Raw genomic sequence first — 17,806 nt, 5'->3', positions numbered from 1 at the left:
TGCCACATCCTTTTACTAAAGAATTTTATTTCCAGAAGCTTATCGATAAAAATAATAGTATTTAGAAGCATTAACAGAATTTCGTGTCTTATCTATTAATGAACCTCAGAATAATCGTCAAATCGAATTATCAACCAATAGAAATCCATCGTCATCGGCAATTCATTTGAGAATAAAAGTTATTTAACAATTTATAAACCGAATTATATTAACTTGTGTGACTTGCAACAACGAATAGCAAATGAATCGTCGTGTTGATCCACGTCATAAAACGTGATTTATAACGCAAATGCGATAAACATATAATACTCTTTAACGAAAGATCATTCGCGCGAGCAAACGCAAAGTGTTAAAGTCGAAAAAATAATAAAATTAAATTAGAATACAGCGTGCCAATGGCACATGACGTCTGAATCGTTAAAAAGATATAGAGGCGAACATGGATGGACAGAATTGGAAGCTGAATCGAATAAAAGTAACAAACTCGTGCGTCAAGGTCAGTAAATATTGATTAGATAAAAATACCTTCTTACTAAGGACTCGGAGTATTAGCGGAGTAAACTGAAAAAAGAGAGGAAACGCTCCCAAGAGATGTCTAAGATATCCAACTTCCGACTCAATGTTCCGCTTGTTTTAACTTATTTCTACACGTTGAAACGAAGATTTCTCTTACAATTTGCCTTGCAGTCTTGTTTTCGTTAAAGAAACGATTCGAGCAGACACACGCGGACATGTTCTGCGCCGAAAAAACATTGTAATTAATCTGAAAATAAATGTAACGAGCTGGAGGGGCCAAGAGCGAAAGCGAGGGAAAATACCGAAGAGAGCGTCCAATTTAGTATCGAGCGTTTTATTTAGAGATGGGACTTGCGCTCTGAACTGACAGCCCTTAAATATACCATGGATATCGATCCAGCTGAAAGTTGGCGTGCTATTCCGAGGATTTTACTCGGAAATAGCGCCGATCCGTCGCCGATATTACTGAATCGAGGCAAATTGAGGCAAATTATTAAACGATTGAGAAGAGGGGGAAGAGGAGAGAACAAAGTCGGAAGTTAAGTACCGTTGACTCGTCGAGAGCAAACATTTCTCCACGAGATATGATATCATTAGAAACCAGCTGATGTCGATGATTCACGATCGGTTGAACGAGTTTTGCGATCGGCGATCGCGACGAGGCGAAGAACCAAGGCCGAGTTTCGAAAAACGAGCTCCTCTCGCACAATCGCCTCGTCGCGATCGATTCTCTTTTCGACGATGGGTGGGCACCGGTAAATTGGGTGGCGCGTCGAGTGCGGAGGAAAAATTCGGCCGGCACGTGATCGCACCGGTGGAAATGTCAGGTGAACTGCAGGCCAACGGCTGAGGAGGGGGGGGGGGCTTTACATACGTAAATGCAGTCGTGCTTTAATTTTGACTTTGTTTTAAGTTCACGCGCATATGCCGAGATTATTCCGGGATTGATCGAAATAACGTGCTGCGAAATAAAAGGAAAACTCTTAACTATCAACGAGAATTGAAATTATCAACGAGAATTTTTGCGAAAACTCAAACAAAAGGGGGAAAACAAAGATTGCAATTTTTTTTTATTCAACTCAAATATTAACTCTTTAAATTAGACCGAATGATCGATATCTCTCTATATATATCTTTCGTTCAATCAAAAGAGATAGATATAAGCTACATCTATTTCTTTTTTACGACGTCTTCTTTCACGGAGAATTAATGATCGAGAGATATCGTTTTATAAGTCACTAATACTACTCAAAGGCACGTGTTGTAATATCTTGTAGATTCATGTCGCACACAAAGTATTACATCGTCTAAATTATTGACGATAAGCCTAACAATAAACTTGGAAAGAATATCATTTATGTACCGTGCTTGTTACCGTAACGCTCGCGTAATAGATAACGTCAAAAGTAAAAAAATGTAGTTGATTCTGACATTGCGGAAGAGCGATAAGAGATGCTCTTATTATCGCAAGGTTAAGATATGGAAATGTATTATTTGGAACAGATTCGTACAAATCAAACATGAGAGATGCAGCGGCTTAATTCAGATTAGCATCGTGCAGTTATGTCAATAATAAGGATCATTTAATATGTGCATCAAATTAGTACGATCTTTGGTATAGATTCGTCGTAATGAGCTGTTAGAACTTGCTTTCTCGATGTGAAAGGAATATGTTGAACAGGAATATAACAGGAAAATAATTTATTCTTTCGTGGAATAAAATCTCCAGCGATTTTTCTGTCATAAGTCATAAAACATTTCAACCGTAAATTTTAGAAATTTATGTATGCAAGATTTTTAAATTACTGCGTGAAAAATAAATTTAGATCCATGGAAGGTCTAAAAAAAATGTGTAAAGAGGGTCAAAGGTTAAATCGTTCAATCGCGTAAATTTAATGAGGGACGCAAACTCGTTCGCGAAATCTTAGTTGGTCGATAACGCTAATCTGAACGATCGATGCCGATAATGTTTGATGTTAAACACGGCCACGAACTACGACAATAACGATAATAACGACGACGATGACGATGATAAATAATAAAGTGGCGGAAGTTGGTCGAAGAAATTTTAATGAATGGAAAATGTTGGCAAGGGCCTTTTAAAAGAATCGACCTTTTCAATTGAGGAGTCGCAACCTCGCGCGTAGCTTCACTATATCTCGAAGACATTTAAAGGAAGAAGAAGAAAGAGACAGAGAGAGAGAGAGAGAGAAGAAAAAGAAGAGAGTTACACATTCATTTGGTACTCTGACATTCATATCCTCTCGAGATTATCACGTGTGATTAAGCAAAGTTATTAGTAGCACTCAACAGTAGCTCTTTCGATACCATCAACACGCAAATGTTTCTTAAAGAATGTTTGAAAGATTTGAGTGAGATTTCTAAAATGTTCCTCGGTTTTTTTCAATGAAAATTAACATTAAACGTTTCCCATTCATCTCACAATCAATCCGGATATAAATATGCCCTCCTCAAAAAAAAAATTTAATGAAATAATTAATGGAAAATCGGCAGAACGAAATATTGCTAACAAAGGGCAAGACGAGGGAAAAAATATAATGGAAGTGGTGGAGTTTCTGATTGAGGGCGTGTCACTTGAATAATCCTTGAGGTTAGGTACTCGTTTCGACCATTCGCAGAATTCAAGATGACGAGTCAAGTACGAGGAGAGTCCAGAACCCAGATAGCGGAAGCAATTAAATCAAAGCTCACTCGAGTATGATTTATATTTCGAGCTTTAATGGCCGAGAAAGCTCAAATGCCCAAATTTACGAATTATATACGATATGTTGAAAATCGATCACAAATTCATTATTAAAAACGATACCGTTGTTACATGATAACGATGTATCGTTAAAATACATATCGTATATATTCATGCACACTCATACATATTCAAGTAGTGTTTTAGTAATATCAGAAAACTGAACTGTGTTAATATAGTTTTTGAATTTAAATTCTACGACAATAGCATGAAAAATTATTGCAAAAAATCAATCAAATAAAACACCCAAGCCTGCAAAACGTTGACGAGATGGATGTTGATAGACTATTTAATTTTCATTTAATAACAACCATGTCGGGGTCGAAAAGTTGCAGTTCTACCTTTTCCCAAGGAGCTTACACGCAACATACGCCAACGATTGAACTTTAGCGCGGTTCTAAAAATAACGGCCGTCGTCGATCCATCCTTTCGCTACTTCCACGACAACGACAACGACGACGACGACGACGACGACGACGACGACGACGACGACAATGACAATAACGCGCGTAATTGATCGATTCGAAAAGCAGAGCGAGAGAATAAAGCGAGCGATGCGAATGCATTCTGAAATCACGTTGCCAGCCCGATTATCGCCGGGACCAACCGGATACGTGGGACTCACCGACGAGATAAGACACGAAAATTGGGACTTTCCACGCAGAGAGACAACCTTGCGACCGAGCTTGCGTATTCACCAAGCAATCTGCGCAGAAGCGCGCCGAGAAAATCACTAAGCGCTACATTTGCATCGGATGGAACGGATCGGAGCAAAATCTTCCTCGAGCTTTGCGGATCGCGGACGATTCTATCCCGTTAATGGCCGACGTAAATCCTTGGGTCCTCGAATTCATATTCAGTGCCGAGAGAGAGGCTGTTGAAAACGGAAATGTAACGGAAGTCGAGAATGTCCCAAAATTTTCCACGTCCACAAGAATGGGCACTTCCGGCGAACATCCTTTGAGAGTATCCTCACAATTAATATACAGTTTCCAATTCCTTAACAAAATCACACATATCGTTCGCTTATGATAGGAGCACACGAGATGACATCGACATTGATCGCACGTTGACATTTAGATAAGGGGCCAAGTGTCGCGTCAGGTTTGTCAAGAAAAGCGACGCGTGACGGAAGCCACTACTAGTTCTAAAAATGGAACAGGGGGAAAAAGTCAGCAATATGCGATACTACAAGCATAGAAAACAGATGTTGAAAACTTTACCATGTTCCACGATGTCGCACGAGTCAACGAACGGAAGGAAGGAGAGACACGGAGGGAGGAGCCGTGTTGCGCGAGATAGAAGATAAAACGAAAAGGAAAGATCAAGGAAGTTTTCGAGCCAAATGAGGAAGTTTCTCGCTTTCCTGATAACAGCACTGACAGAACTGATCATCGGGAAGTGCGACGGAAACCTGAGGGGAAGAGGGGAAAGAAAGAGGGCGACACGAGCGAGGAGAATGAGAACGAGAGAGTGTGTGAGAGAGAGAAAGATAGAGACAGCAGAGCTTTCCAAAGCACCCTTCCTTATCTTCTTCTTCTTCTCCTCTCTCTCTCTTTCTTTCTCTCCCACCCTTATCCTTCCCTGGATCGAAGCGCCTGTTCGACAGCCCACTAATCTCTTTTTCGATTCCTTCCATTTCGCTCGAGCCTACACAGTCGTTTTATCTCGCTACCCATTTGTTCGATTTTCCAAAACTAACTCTGACACATAAGTTACGAAACGGAAGCTCCGTTGCGAGAGAGAGACGAGCGCGTTATCACTATTCGCGAATCTGTCCCAACCTGATCTGTCACTCGAATCAGCTGCGCCTGACAGAAAGAGACACCCTCTTTCCTACCTTCTCACCGTATATTCCATTCGCCGTATTGCGAGCTCTGACAAAAGCTCTCCTGACACAGCCTCGAGCGAGCTTATATCTCTTAAAAACGATTTTTTTTCTATCTCTCCCTCTCTTGCGCGCGCGCACACAACACATACACGCACGCACACATAAACACACATTCTCTCTCTTTTCTTCGACAGAGCTCTCTAAGCACAAACCTTGTCACCCATGGCTGCGGCGAGCGATGTTCGGTGAAAGATAGAGGATTAGCGGCGCGGCTTCGGGTGGACCAGAGACTGACTGGCGTTTCGTGTCGTCGAGGACCGCCGGCATCATCGACCCGTGTTCCCCACCGTCGCGATACCTACCCCTGCCGAGCGACCACTTCCCCACTCCTTGCGCTCCTGCGCACCCCCACCTCTCTGTTACCAACAGTGTTCATCCCGCGCGTCATGACCCATCTTATTTCTCTCTCTCTCTCCCTCTCTCTCTCTTTGTCTCTCGCCCCGCAAGAATCTATGCGCGCGTCTAGGGAAAATTCCTCTTTTCCTCCTTAAATCCCGTGCATAAAATTAAGCCATGAGAAAGCTTGAAAGAACCTGGTGGAATCTCGTTTGCTTTATAATTTCTTTGTGTATATTAAACAGTAGCTTTGCGCCAACCATCACGTGTTGACACACCGACATAAACAAATATATATACGAAATTATTTTTTCAAGTATTTATACCGTTGAAACTAAAATGGATCAATACAATTATAACAGTTTTATCCCTGCTAAAGGAAAAGATGTGTTTTTCTCATTCGATGCTCACAATCAGTGAATATTCCATTTCGTCCGAACGGGACGAGCACGGTGCGGAAAGGAAAGGAAAAAAAAAGGAAAAGATTTGATTTTCGATTTTGATCGCGATCGGAAAAAAACCGCATCGGTCTACGAGGCCTACGAGGAAGTTACAGATATCCATTCCAATTAACAAGTTACCTAGGACCTAGAGCGCGCCGCCACCCAACGGGGCTTGTCAGCCCCGCGGCTCGCTTGCGGGCACCCCCTCGGTCCCCTTCTTGTCTCGCCCCCTCGTGCCCCTCTATGCGGTCGTAACAACACCCGTTCGCCGGCGAACACGGTTGCGCGCGCAATCGTTCGTTCGCCAGCAGCTCTCTCTCTCTCTCTTTCTCTCTCCTCTCCGTCGCGACGCTACCGCCGCGACACACAACGTCGGTCCGCGCCCCCGAAACGGCAAAGCGCAAGCTCTTCGCGGCCAGCGATTCTCATTCGGGTCGCCGCGTAACAATACGCTTGGAAAAAGAGGGGGAGGAAGGGGAAGAGGTTCCGAACGTCCGATAAAATTCAGGCCAAAAATTATTCGGTCGAGATTACGCGTGGATTATAAAAAAAGCCGATTATGGCGCATATAATGATATAGGGAAAGAGAGGGAAGGTAGCCGGAGGGAGACAATTACGCTTCCAAACGAAAGATTTATTTGACGACATCGTAAAGTGCTAATTTTCCAAAGTGGGAGATGATAATAGATTCTGTCGAGTTATCATTGTCGGATTGATAAGAGAAAGAGATAAGAGAGAAGGGGTACGAATCGTTGCTCGTATGGCAGGCTAAAGAGTGGCCCCCTAGGGAAATTTTGCGAGAAGAACGAGGCCTTGGTGGCGAATTAACCGCATTAAGTAGAAGACAAGGGGAGGCGATTTGTGTCGGAAACTGACTGAACGTTTCGCCTAGATTAATGATGGTCGCGATTTATCGTAAACGGGGTGAATAATTTGTAGACGGCGAAGAACCTGTTTATTTAACGTAAAGTTTCCATTGACGGTAAATGACAAAACTTATTTATATTGATGTCCTACTGATAAAAGGCACATTATTATCGAAGAGCAAGAAAAGTATAGATATAATATATTTTTACTATTTACCTTTAGAAATAAATTCTGCAGCATTTAAAGCAAATCCTAAATAATCCGCTTTGCAAAAGCAAGCTTTTTGCGAGAGATATTTGTCACGTTTGCGATTCACTCTATTTTTTTATTAGTTTCGATTTTCAGAATTAAAGGATTAAATTTTAGAAAAACACAAAAATATTGTAAACGTTATTAAAACGTTATTAAAAACTTGAGCAAATTTGCAGCCAATTTTTCCGTCCATTCAAAAAGTTGCATATTTAACCAATTTTTATTATAGTACAATAAAGAGTAAATTCGAAGAGCTTTATACATGTATATATACTCCTTTAATGCCGTTGAAAGGATTAAGGCGCAAGGCTGTTTCTTTAATTAATACAAATGCGAGCGCGATTCTTCCTTTAATGGCGCAAAACGCCCGAGGTGTCGTACTTGAATACGCCGCGATGTACAGGGATTAATTCGGATAACGCTGTTTTATTCGTTATGGTAAAAGCAATGAGAGTTCATTTTTATATACTGTCGCACATACGTTCATAATATTAGCGGTGGTGTAAAGAAGATGCCATTGCATCAAACGTCAAAAAAAACATTTACATTTAAAAGCTTATCTTATTTATTTTAATGTTATTTTCACATAAAAAATCGTCGCGCAATAATTTCTGCATAAAAAGTTTTACAGAAATTTCTTGCGATATCCCTCGCACTAGTGCTTTTAAACAATGCAAGTTTTAGTTTAAAGTATCTCTTTTAAAGTTTTTAGTTTTTAAGCATCTTTAAAAGTTTGAAGTGCAAGAGTCGTCAGTAAGAAGACAATGGAATACCGAGAATTGTTAAGCTGAATTGTCGCGCGAGAGAAAACGTAAGCAGTAAAAGAGCGATCGTGAACGATGAAAAGATCACGTTCGAAAGAACATCTGTAATAACAAATTGTAAAGATACTCCGATGTATAAATCGGGTATGAAAAGCTTCAAAAAAAAGCTTTCGATCTGTTGATGAGATAATCCAAAGAAAAGATCGAAACATTCAAAATAATTAGTTAAGAATTTCAAAACGCAAGTTTGTTGCACCTAATATATTCGTCTGGCCCTAATTAACCCTTTTCATGTCTGATTGTGTATTTATATATCAGAGCCTTTTTAATTTATTATTATTATAGCTGGTTTTTTTTCGATCGCAAGCTCTTTCACTGTGCTTGCGTTTTCTCTCGTGCGACGACTCATTGTCAGTATTTAACAATTTTCGGAAAAATAATTAGCGAAGAATTTAAAAACAAGTTTGTGACACCTAATTATTTAGTCCTTTTCTGAATTGGAAAAAATAGCTTCAAAGTTTTGTTAAGAATGCTCGATAAATATATTCGCTCATCGCTTCGCGTCTCTCACTCTACACAGAGAGAATTTTCTCTTAGAATTTATCCTGAAAATCATGGTAATCATGGGACAATATATGGTATGGAAAGAATTTTAAAAATATGTTTAATTAATTTTACCATACTTTTAGTAAAATTAATCAAACATGTTTTATATTTGATTGTGATAGATATTATTTTTATTGTGATAAATATTAATCAGAGTAATTCTCATAAAATTCTTTCCATATCATATTGTCCCACGATTACCATGACTTTTAGGGTAAATTCTAAAAGAAAATTCTTTCTATGTATGACTATTATTCTCGGCCGCCGAATTTTGAGAGCCGCTGCCGGGCCCCCGCCGATCTGTGCTACTGGGCTATGCGTCCAGCGTCACACGGGCGCTTTGCCCGACCGACCGACTCTCCGCTGCACCGCGCTCCCATCTTTCCTTTTCTTTCCCGCCCGTTTTCTCGTTCGTTTCACGTGCCATGTTTTCTCTCTCTCTTTGCCTCCCCCTTCCTACCTCCTTCTCTCTCTCTCTCTCTCTTTTGCCTCCCTCGCAGTTCTCTTCTCGGAGAAGTTGCTTCTCGCGGCGCGCGCGTTACGTTATGAGCAAGTTTCAAGAGGGTGGTATTTATTCGGGACACCAAGAGTTTCCGTGTCTCTCCTACTTTCCACGCGCCGAACCCTTCGAGGCAAAAAAGCTTTAGAAAGTTTACGATTACGTTACAAGTGCAATGCGCGCCTCGTAACGTAGAGGGAATTTATTGCCGAGTCGATCTTTTTTTTTATTTTTTTTTTACACAAAAGCTCTCTCTCTCTCTCTCACGGGAATTGAAATCAATCCTTCTCTTTAACAAAAAAACGAGTCGAGAGATCAATAGTTCTTCGTCGATAGAGTTACAACCGATTGAAAATAAAGGATTTTTTAGGATATATATATTTGACATTAAAAATTAAAAAACTAAAAGGTGACAAGTGTGACAACTCTTTCTCAAAGTTTGAAGATTGATTTCTGTACGTCATCTAAAAAGTTGAGTCATTTATTGTCGTGAAATTATAAGAGAAATTCCGCGTCGCAGCTTCAAATGCTTGAAAAATAAAACATTTACAAAGATGACAGTGTAATTTATCGTCAAACTTTCTATCAATCTTGATGTTCGTTTAAATAAGATTAATTATTTTTCTTTTACATATTTCTTTATTTTATGACAATTTTTAATAAAACGCAACCTCTTTCACGGTAATCTAAGAGAAACGCCTTAAATTTAACACATTTACGTATTACATTCATCATTCGGAATTTCGATTTCTCATTATACCGTGTAAATGGCGTTAATATTTATGCACTTATGTGTTATCGCTATGAATTTCCCAGAGAGGGGATAAACAATAATTAGCAGCGATTATTTGTTAAACGATAAACGGGAACGGTCGCTTCCAGACGTCGCGTCTTTGCGATGAGTCATCTCATTACTCGAATTACCGGATAATTACCTCCTCGTCATCGTCGTCGTCGTCGGCCATGGATCTGTTACGGCATAGAATTCCACGAGCCTATAGGGCGCGAAGTGCTGCCATTTAACGTGCAAACATGTTGACATATTGTCGAGGGAAAAAACGCGGATTCTTTCAACAAGGGGATAGAGGAGTATTAAAATTGTCCCCCCGAATAAATATTCTTCGTGCAATATTCAATATTCATTCTCAAGTTTCTCTCGTATCTCAAATTACGCTCTTAAAAAGCGCGAATTACAATGTACATAATTATTGTTATTCTCTCCAAAGTTCCCGACGAAAGTTTGCCGCGCGTAAGAAATATCGATCAATTATTTATATTTATAGAAGTAGGCGTCGGAGAAAGCTTTCTCGTGGTTTTCTCTCACTTACTTTAGGAGTTTCTAAGACTTCTTAAATAGATATAATACACACATTCGAGATAGCAAGTCCGTGGGTTCGCGCTCAAAAATTCTCATCTTTATGCTTTCGTTCGTCATCACCGATGGCAAGAGGGGGCGAAGAGCCATAGGTCACGAGCCGTAAATAAAAAATGAAATGGTGAGGGATAAAATCACGATCGACCTAGAAAAAGAGAGAGAGAGAGAGAAAAAAGAAGGAAAAACCCGCTATAATACGCGCGGAAGGAAAAAGCTCGACCGGTCGGAAGAAGGAACGAACGGGAAACGGAGGAGGTGGGACAAACAAATTGTCGCGTGACATTATGAAGGCGTTCGATTGTCAATAATCCGATAGCGAGAGCTCTCTCCGAGAGTCAAAGGGCTAACGTTCTCGTTCACGTCGTGTTCGATATACGACTTTATTCGTACCCGAGTATTTACGCGCGAATGTCAAACATGTAATAATAACGATAAAGAGGAAGCCGTGTGTCAACAATATATAGTAACGATAAGATTAATAAAACAAAACTATTAAAAGAGAGAAAGAGAGGGAGAGAGCTTGGAATGAAAATATTTAGGTCGTCTTTTGTGAAGATGAACGATTAAAGACAAAAGAGAGAATATCGTATCGGGGTGGGTTTAACATTTTTATCCTATCGCTGACTTTATAGTCGTGAAAATGATAACTCCTTATCTTCGTTCGAAATGATAACTCTCTCGAGTTGTTCTCTCGAAAAATCTGCCATCTCGACGTTTCCAAGCGTAGTCAGTCAGTATTCCAGTACGTCGGGACATGGAATCTGTCATTCTTATTCTTTAGTATCTTCCGCGACTCAAATCATATTCGACATATATGTATGAAAATTTTCGTCGTAAAATTCTGTTCGCGACTTTCGCAAAATCCATTACATCCATGTCACTAGTGTAAAGAGGAACGTGGATTTTTTTTTCTCACTTAAACTAACAACATATCGACTATCGACATTGTAAAAGCATCCAATAACTGCGATATTTATTCTGCGTCGTTTGTCAAACGAGGAAATGTAAACGATCGACCGATACACCGTTGTTTCTGTCGTTCGAAATCAATCTGGTTTTTTTTTTTTTTTTTTTTTTTTTTCGGGAATATATTTATAAACAAAACGGACGAAGGACGTAAGAGACGTTCGCGGTGGCCGAGTTGACGAGCGTCGATAACGAGAGCGGTTCGTTACGTCAATGACATTCCGCCGTCGACGACGACGTCGTGCTTGGCCGTATCTGCACACGCGACCGAGCTCCTCCTCTCTTTTCTCTCTTGTGTCTTTCACGCTCGTCAGGCTCTATTTCAGACACGCGTATCAACATACATATAAAACACACTACTCGTGTAATATTAGACGTCTAAGCGAGGATAAACGACATAAATTATTACGTTGAGGTGTAATATTACTAGAATTGACACTTCATGCCAATTTGATGAATACGTGCATATAATAATCTCGGACCTTGGTTTAAATTGTTACTCTCGTCGTATCAAGAAAGTTCTAAGAAGCGTCGAGATATATTCCGGAGCAGTGTTGGAGGTTTTATGATGACATATGTTTAATTGCGCGAAGCATATATGAGAGACGATAAATAATAACTGGAATATTAAAAAAAAGAAAGAAGACAAGAGTAAAATATAATTGCAGTAAGATATATTTTATCTCGTTCCGCTGTATATTTTTATACACGTTCATTGATATATCATTCGCAATGTTTGAAGTTGTTTAAGGACGGCCCCGATAAAACGACAAGCTGATTGAAAAATCGATAAAAACGACGAAGAATATTTATGTTCCAATTCGCGATAACGCAAATCTCGACCATCTCGGATAATACACAGATTGTCCGGGTTGATCGTTGATCGGCACGTATTAGCGGTAATAGAGTTGGAAAATCGTGTTGGCGTCCGTTGTTTTCTACATATTAATTAAATAACGCGATTTATCGCGCCCTAAATCGTTCGCGAAAAAAAAAAACCAGAAAACAGATCGGCGACGTAATTGGATTTCGTTGTCCTGTTAATTATTCGCCGATTATTTTGTTTGCGACGATTTTGTTCACGGTGTTTCGAGCAAGTGCACGACGAGAGAAAATTAATGGCATCTCTTCGGAACAATACGTATGAATATAAGATAGCTATCACGGAAAAAAGATAAAAAAAAAGTAAAAAAAAAAAAAAAAACGGAATTATCTCATTATTATTAGCGATAGTCTCGCAAAATTATGTGAGACTTTTCTCGTGCATAAATCGCTGTCGGCGCTAATTTGCAAAGTCGCGTGGAATTTTTGGCACGAGGAGAACGCGCTTGATCTCGTTCGACATACACCTACGATGAGGAAATCGCTCGTGCACCGCTGCGACGACGCCGCCGCCATCGTGCATATGCATACAGCCAGGTTTATCTCGTTTTCTCATTTATCCTCCTTCAAGCCAACTTCCAAGGAGACTCTTCTCTCGGTCCAGGCGGCGACGACGGTGCTCACCGTCGGGCGATTCGCGATGACGCGGGTTACGCAATCGCCGCGACTGGCCTTGCGCCAATCTCGCGTATCACGCACTCTAAGCACTCTTCTCCTCTCTTCTCTCGCAGAGAGAGAGAGAGAGAGAGAGAGAGAGAGAGAGAGAGAGAGAGAGAGAGAGCGAGAGAGAGAACTCTACCGAAGCGGGGCGAGAAGACGAAATGGAAGAAGCGCGATGAAGAGGAGGAGGAGAGGAATTGCGAAACGCGCGTGTACGTAGTAGAAACGACGTGCGTCACGCACACGCACGTGGTGGCGTCTCACACCAAGCCCAAGATCGTCGTATATATGTACGTTTTGTATATATGGATGGTCGCGACGATACACGTTTCGATAACCGACCCGTCGCACAGCATCGCCTGCCAGTTTACGACTTTTAATTCAATTTCCTTCGCGCGCACGTCACATGTTGTATATCAGGCCGAGGCCCCGCGAGAACCTCACGATCTTTGATATACGAAACGAGACTGTAGAAGAGGAGAGGAGAGGAGAGGAGAGGAGAGGAGAAAGACGAGCGAGTGCGCGGATGCATTTTTTGCCAAGAATAAAAAATGGTTTCTACCCTTCTTCGCTCCGCGAATAAATAATGATAATTGTAAACAATAAAAATACAATTCGTGATATATTAGAGAAAGAGAGAGATTATATTCATGCTATATCTATAAATATTTTTAATAGTTTTCTGTTGAGAAATCTATTATAGAAATCCATTCTACATCTATCAATATCTCTGACATTCTACATTTGCCATTCTTTTGATATCTTTTTTTGCTGATAAAGATACTGTCTAGGTCATAAAGGCTCAAGTACAGTTGCACCGATTGCAACCGCTCAATCACGTCAGCGGACCATTTGCAAATGAATGCATTTGATGACCAGGAAACCAATAGAGGCCAGTAAACATTAATTTCGAGAAAAGGTGCAAGTTTTGAAAATTCTCTCATGAATTCACAATACATTAACGAGCTTTTGAAAATATATCTCTTTGCAATCATTATAAAATTTAAGATTTATCGTACAAAAAATAATAATAAATATGTCAAGTATTCCGGTACCAATAAATTTTATCAAATATTCGCGATAAATTAAAAAAGAAAAGAACAACAGAACGCAACTCAACAGATTCAACAAAAAAAGAATAGCACATCGAAACGCTCTAAATTTCAATCTCTAGTATCTGCGTTCGCGAAAGGTTCCGCGATTCTCCGATTCTGCTGAGCATGCCGCACGTCGAAAGGAGCCAGTCGTTCAACGTATGTTCGGACGCATTAAAAATGCGCGACGTCGTCGCCGTCGTCATCGCGTTACGCAACTCGCGTTATCAGAGACTATCGTAGTGTCTCGAGCGCGTAAAGTGGTTTTTCTTTTACCGCGTCCACTGATAAGTTATCCGACACACATGCTGTCATTTCGAAAACGAAACGAGTGAAAACCCGCATACAATGTTACGGTTTGCGACAGGGAGGAGGGGGAATCACATGGTGATCCATCGTCCGCGATTGTCATATTGTAATGCTCCGTTGAATGGGATCGGAGGCTGAATGGGATTTCTAAATTCCCCTCTTTGTTGTCATCCGCATTAATCATTCTCTATCCGGTTAATTTACCGACATCCCCAAAATACAAATTATATATATCTTGAAAATCTTATAAAAAAATCAAAAACAGAATCTCCAAAAGTTGGCACGCACCGAGCGATTAGTATTATTTGAGCCCGGTTATTATTCTTTTAATTAAGCGTCAATATTTAACTGCGCGATTTTCGCGACGAACATACAATGCCATGTAAATTAGTGCGTTCTAATCCAAATTAGTATTAAAATTCATCAACGTCGAGCGTGGAAATGAATCTTATAAGTTTATACGCCGTGCTGTATAAGTTTTAATTATAATTTGCACGTGACAATAAATATATATATATGGAAATATACCGTATAATAATCGCATGAAAAATATAAATGAATTATCATTGTTGAATATAGTAGAATAGGATAGAGTAATAAATATTCTATTTTTTCTTATCTTTGCATTTTATCGAATATATGTAAATTTGGACTTTATTTTCATTATATATATCATTTTTTAAAGTGAGTCTGATGCAACAATGTTATACTGTGTAATAATGGCGAGAGGTTTCTTGCGAAACGCCAACGATGAATAAATATCGAAATGTAACGGCCACTCTCGAAAGTTGCGGCGAGAATTATAGAAAAAGCTAGAGAGAAAAAGAAAAAGAGTCGAAGAGAGCCACGTTGGCGGACAATAAATAAGAACGTGTCCGCGCAATGCAAACAACGGGTGGTCGGTGACGTCATCTGTAGCATCTCTGCCATCCGCCAGTCGCATCACTCTTATTATTCTCATCTACGAACGCGAAAGAAAAAAAGACAAAAGAAACAGAGATAGGAAATTAATAATGTAATAGTTCCGTTCGTTTTGAATGCCGCACTTTTTCCTCCGCACTTTCCGTAAACGGAATTGATAAACGTTCAGATTTTCTCTCAGGACGAGAGAAATAGAAGGGGTGTGAGAGAGAGAGAGAGAGAGAGAGAGAGAGAGAGAGAGAGAAAATACAAAGGGCGAAACGAATGGATCTAATAGCGTAATAAATACAATCGCGTAAAAGTTCAAGCCGTCAATAATCGAGTCTCAAACTGTCTCTTACGACCGAAAGATACCTGTATTCGTCAACTTTCTCATGTATCGACAGACGTCAAAGTTTGCGAGAGACAATGAGAGAATTGCGAAAACTATTTATAATCGCATTTATTCGAGCATGGAAAATATCAGACTCTTTTCGTATATTTCGCTGTAACGTTGAACCAAGTGAAAGTAGAAACTTTTGTACCAGTGGAAAATTTAAATTGCAAATCTATAGAGTCGTATAATGAACCAGTGAAAAATTTAAGTTGCAAACCCATGTAGAATAGTATAAAAATTAAAAAATTATTAAAATTAATACGAATAAAAAAAAATTAAAAAATTTTAATTAAAAAAACTAGGCACTGCTAAATTTCAAAATTAATTTTAGCATATTGTTTAATTTAGCAGTGCCTAGTTTTTTTAATTAAAATTTTTTAATTTTTTTTTATTCGTATTAATTTTAATAATTTTTTAATTTTTATACTATTCTACATGGGTTTGCAACTTAAATTTCTCACTGGTTCATTATACGACTCTATAGATTTGCAACTTAAATTTTCCACTGGTACAAAAGTTTCTACTTTCACTTGGCGCGCAATTTTTTTATATCATTACTTTTGTAGTACGATCTACATGGGTTTGCAATGGATAATTTTTCATATGATTCTACATGGGTTTGCAATAGGTAATTTTTTATACTACAATTCTACATGGGTTTGCAATGAGTAATTTTTCATACGATTCTACACATGGGTTTGCAATGGGTAATTTTTCACTACTGGCGTGCCCATACTAGGCGCCTTTTTTTACTTTTTTTTTAAAAGTAAGTTTTTATAGGGATATCATTCATTTTTGTATATGATTTAGATTTACTAGGGTTGCTCAAATAATGCCATTTTTTTCAGAAACTATTTATTAAATAGGTTTGAAATGTTTTTAAACATACATGGATATTTCTTCTTTTTAAATATATATTATTTTTTAATATAATCTCAATCAACTTCTATAACCTTATACCAGCACGATACAAGTATATGTATGCCTTTACTGTATCAACTCTTGTTTTTTCTACGTAACCATGTCATCACAGCTTCAATCATCCCCTCATCATCTTCCCAATCTTGTTTCGCAGAGATCTTTAAATTATATGTTTAACACAGTTTAACGATAGCTTCCAATATTTAACTTTTTGAACCACTTAATTAAATGCACTTCGCGAAATACGGTTTGGAAGATGAAGAGAGTGTGATTCAAATGTGAAAACATGGTTACGTGGAAAGGAAAAAAGTTATTACAGTAAAGGCAAGTAAATACATATAATGTATCGTACTGGCATAAAGCAATAGAAGTTGATTGAGATTACCATGTATATTGTGTATAAATTGTTGAATAAATATTCTGAAAAAATAATGTAGGGCATTACTTTTTGAGCAACTCTAGTACTATTTCAAAAGATTACAATGTCCTCATTCTGTATCTGTAATGTAAAACATATTTAAATCATATTTTATATTAATAATTATATACTTATGAAAGAAATAGTAGCATAGGATGGCAGCGTAACAAGAAAGTAGTTATTATTGTGAAAGAAATATAGAACATCACATATAAGTAGTATTGCATATCACATGTATGTAGTATACATTGCAAAATGTAGATCCTTCTATTTCTTTCTTGAATACATATTTATATAATGATATTTGCAACTACTTTCTTGTTACGTTACCATTTTACTATTTCTTTCATAATAATAACTACTTTCATGCTACGCTACCATCCTACTATTTCTTTTATAAGTATATAATTATTGATATAAAATAAGGAACCGAATAATAAAAGCTAATAATAATAAATAACGTAAAGATGTATTTTTGATAGCTCATAGCACTCATAATAGTGCTATGATTATCTATACATTATTTATTATTATTAGCTTTTATTTGCTTCCTTATTTTACATCAATAATTATGTACTTATAAAAGAAATAGTAGGATGGTAGCGTAGCATGAAAGTAGTTATTATTATGAAAGAAATAGTAAAATAAAATGGTAACGATACATGTAATATGCAATATACTACATACATGTGATATGCAATACTACTTATATGTGATATACTATATTTTTTTCATAATAATATAATAATAACTATTTTCTTGTTACGTAACCATCCTATTATTTTTTCATAAGAATATAATTGTTAATATTGTTATAAGAAATATAAAATAAAATAATTACTTGATTCTTATAAATCTCATCTTCTTCTTCTATCGATTATGACCCTCTGGCTGGATTCTCTTATAATAAATAAAAACGAGCTAACCGCACACTTAACCTATGTCA

At 38.4% G+C, this 17,806-nt stretch overlaps 1 protein-coding gene across 7 annotated transcripts in view; it reads right to left on the bottom strand.

The window, feature by feature from the left end:
• Window positions 1-17,806, bottom strand: part of Atpalpha (sodium/potassium-transporting ATPase subunit alpha) — a 68,886-nt gene that overhangs the window by 33,277 nt on the left and 17,803 nt on the right. Inside the window, exon 1 of one of the 7 annotated variants that reach the window (XM_083032481.1) lies at window positions 5,324-5,466. The exons of 3 other annotated variants lie outside the window; for them this stretch is intronic. In XM_083032481.1, the coding sequence (XP_082888607.1) occupies window positions 5,324-5,335 (12 nt within the window). In that variant the 5' untranslated portion in view covers window positions 5,336-5,466. Of the gene's footprint in view, window positions 1-4,503; window positions 4,675-5,323; window positions 5,467-17,806 lie in introns of those variants that run through there. 3 more of the 7 variants (XM_083032478.1, XM_083032479.1, XM_083032482.1) reach the window with 3 other exon arrangements.

This window comes from Prenolepis imparis, unplaced genomic scaffold, assembly GCF_030444845.1.
Source record: "Prenolepis imparis isolate NDT839.2.m4 unplaced genomic scaffold, iyPreImpa1.0 SCAF_2, whole genome shotgun sequence".
NCBI lineage: Eukaryota > Metazoa > Arthropoda > Insecta > Hymenoptera > Formicidae > Prenolepis > Prenolepis imparis.
Note: the sequence above shows the minus strand (reverse complement) of the source record. Positions and strands in the feature narration are given on the sequence as shown.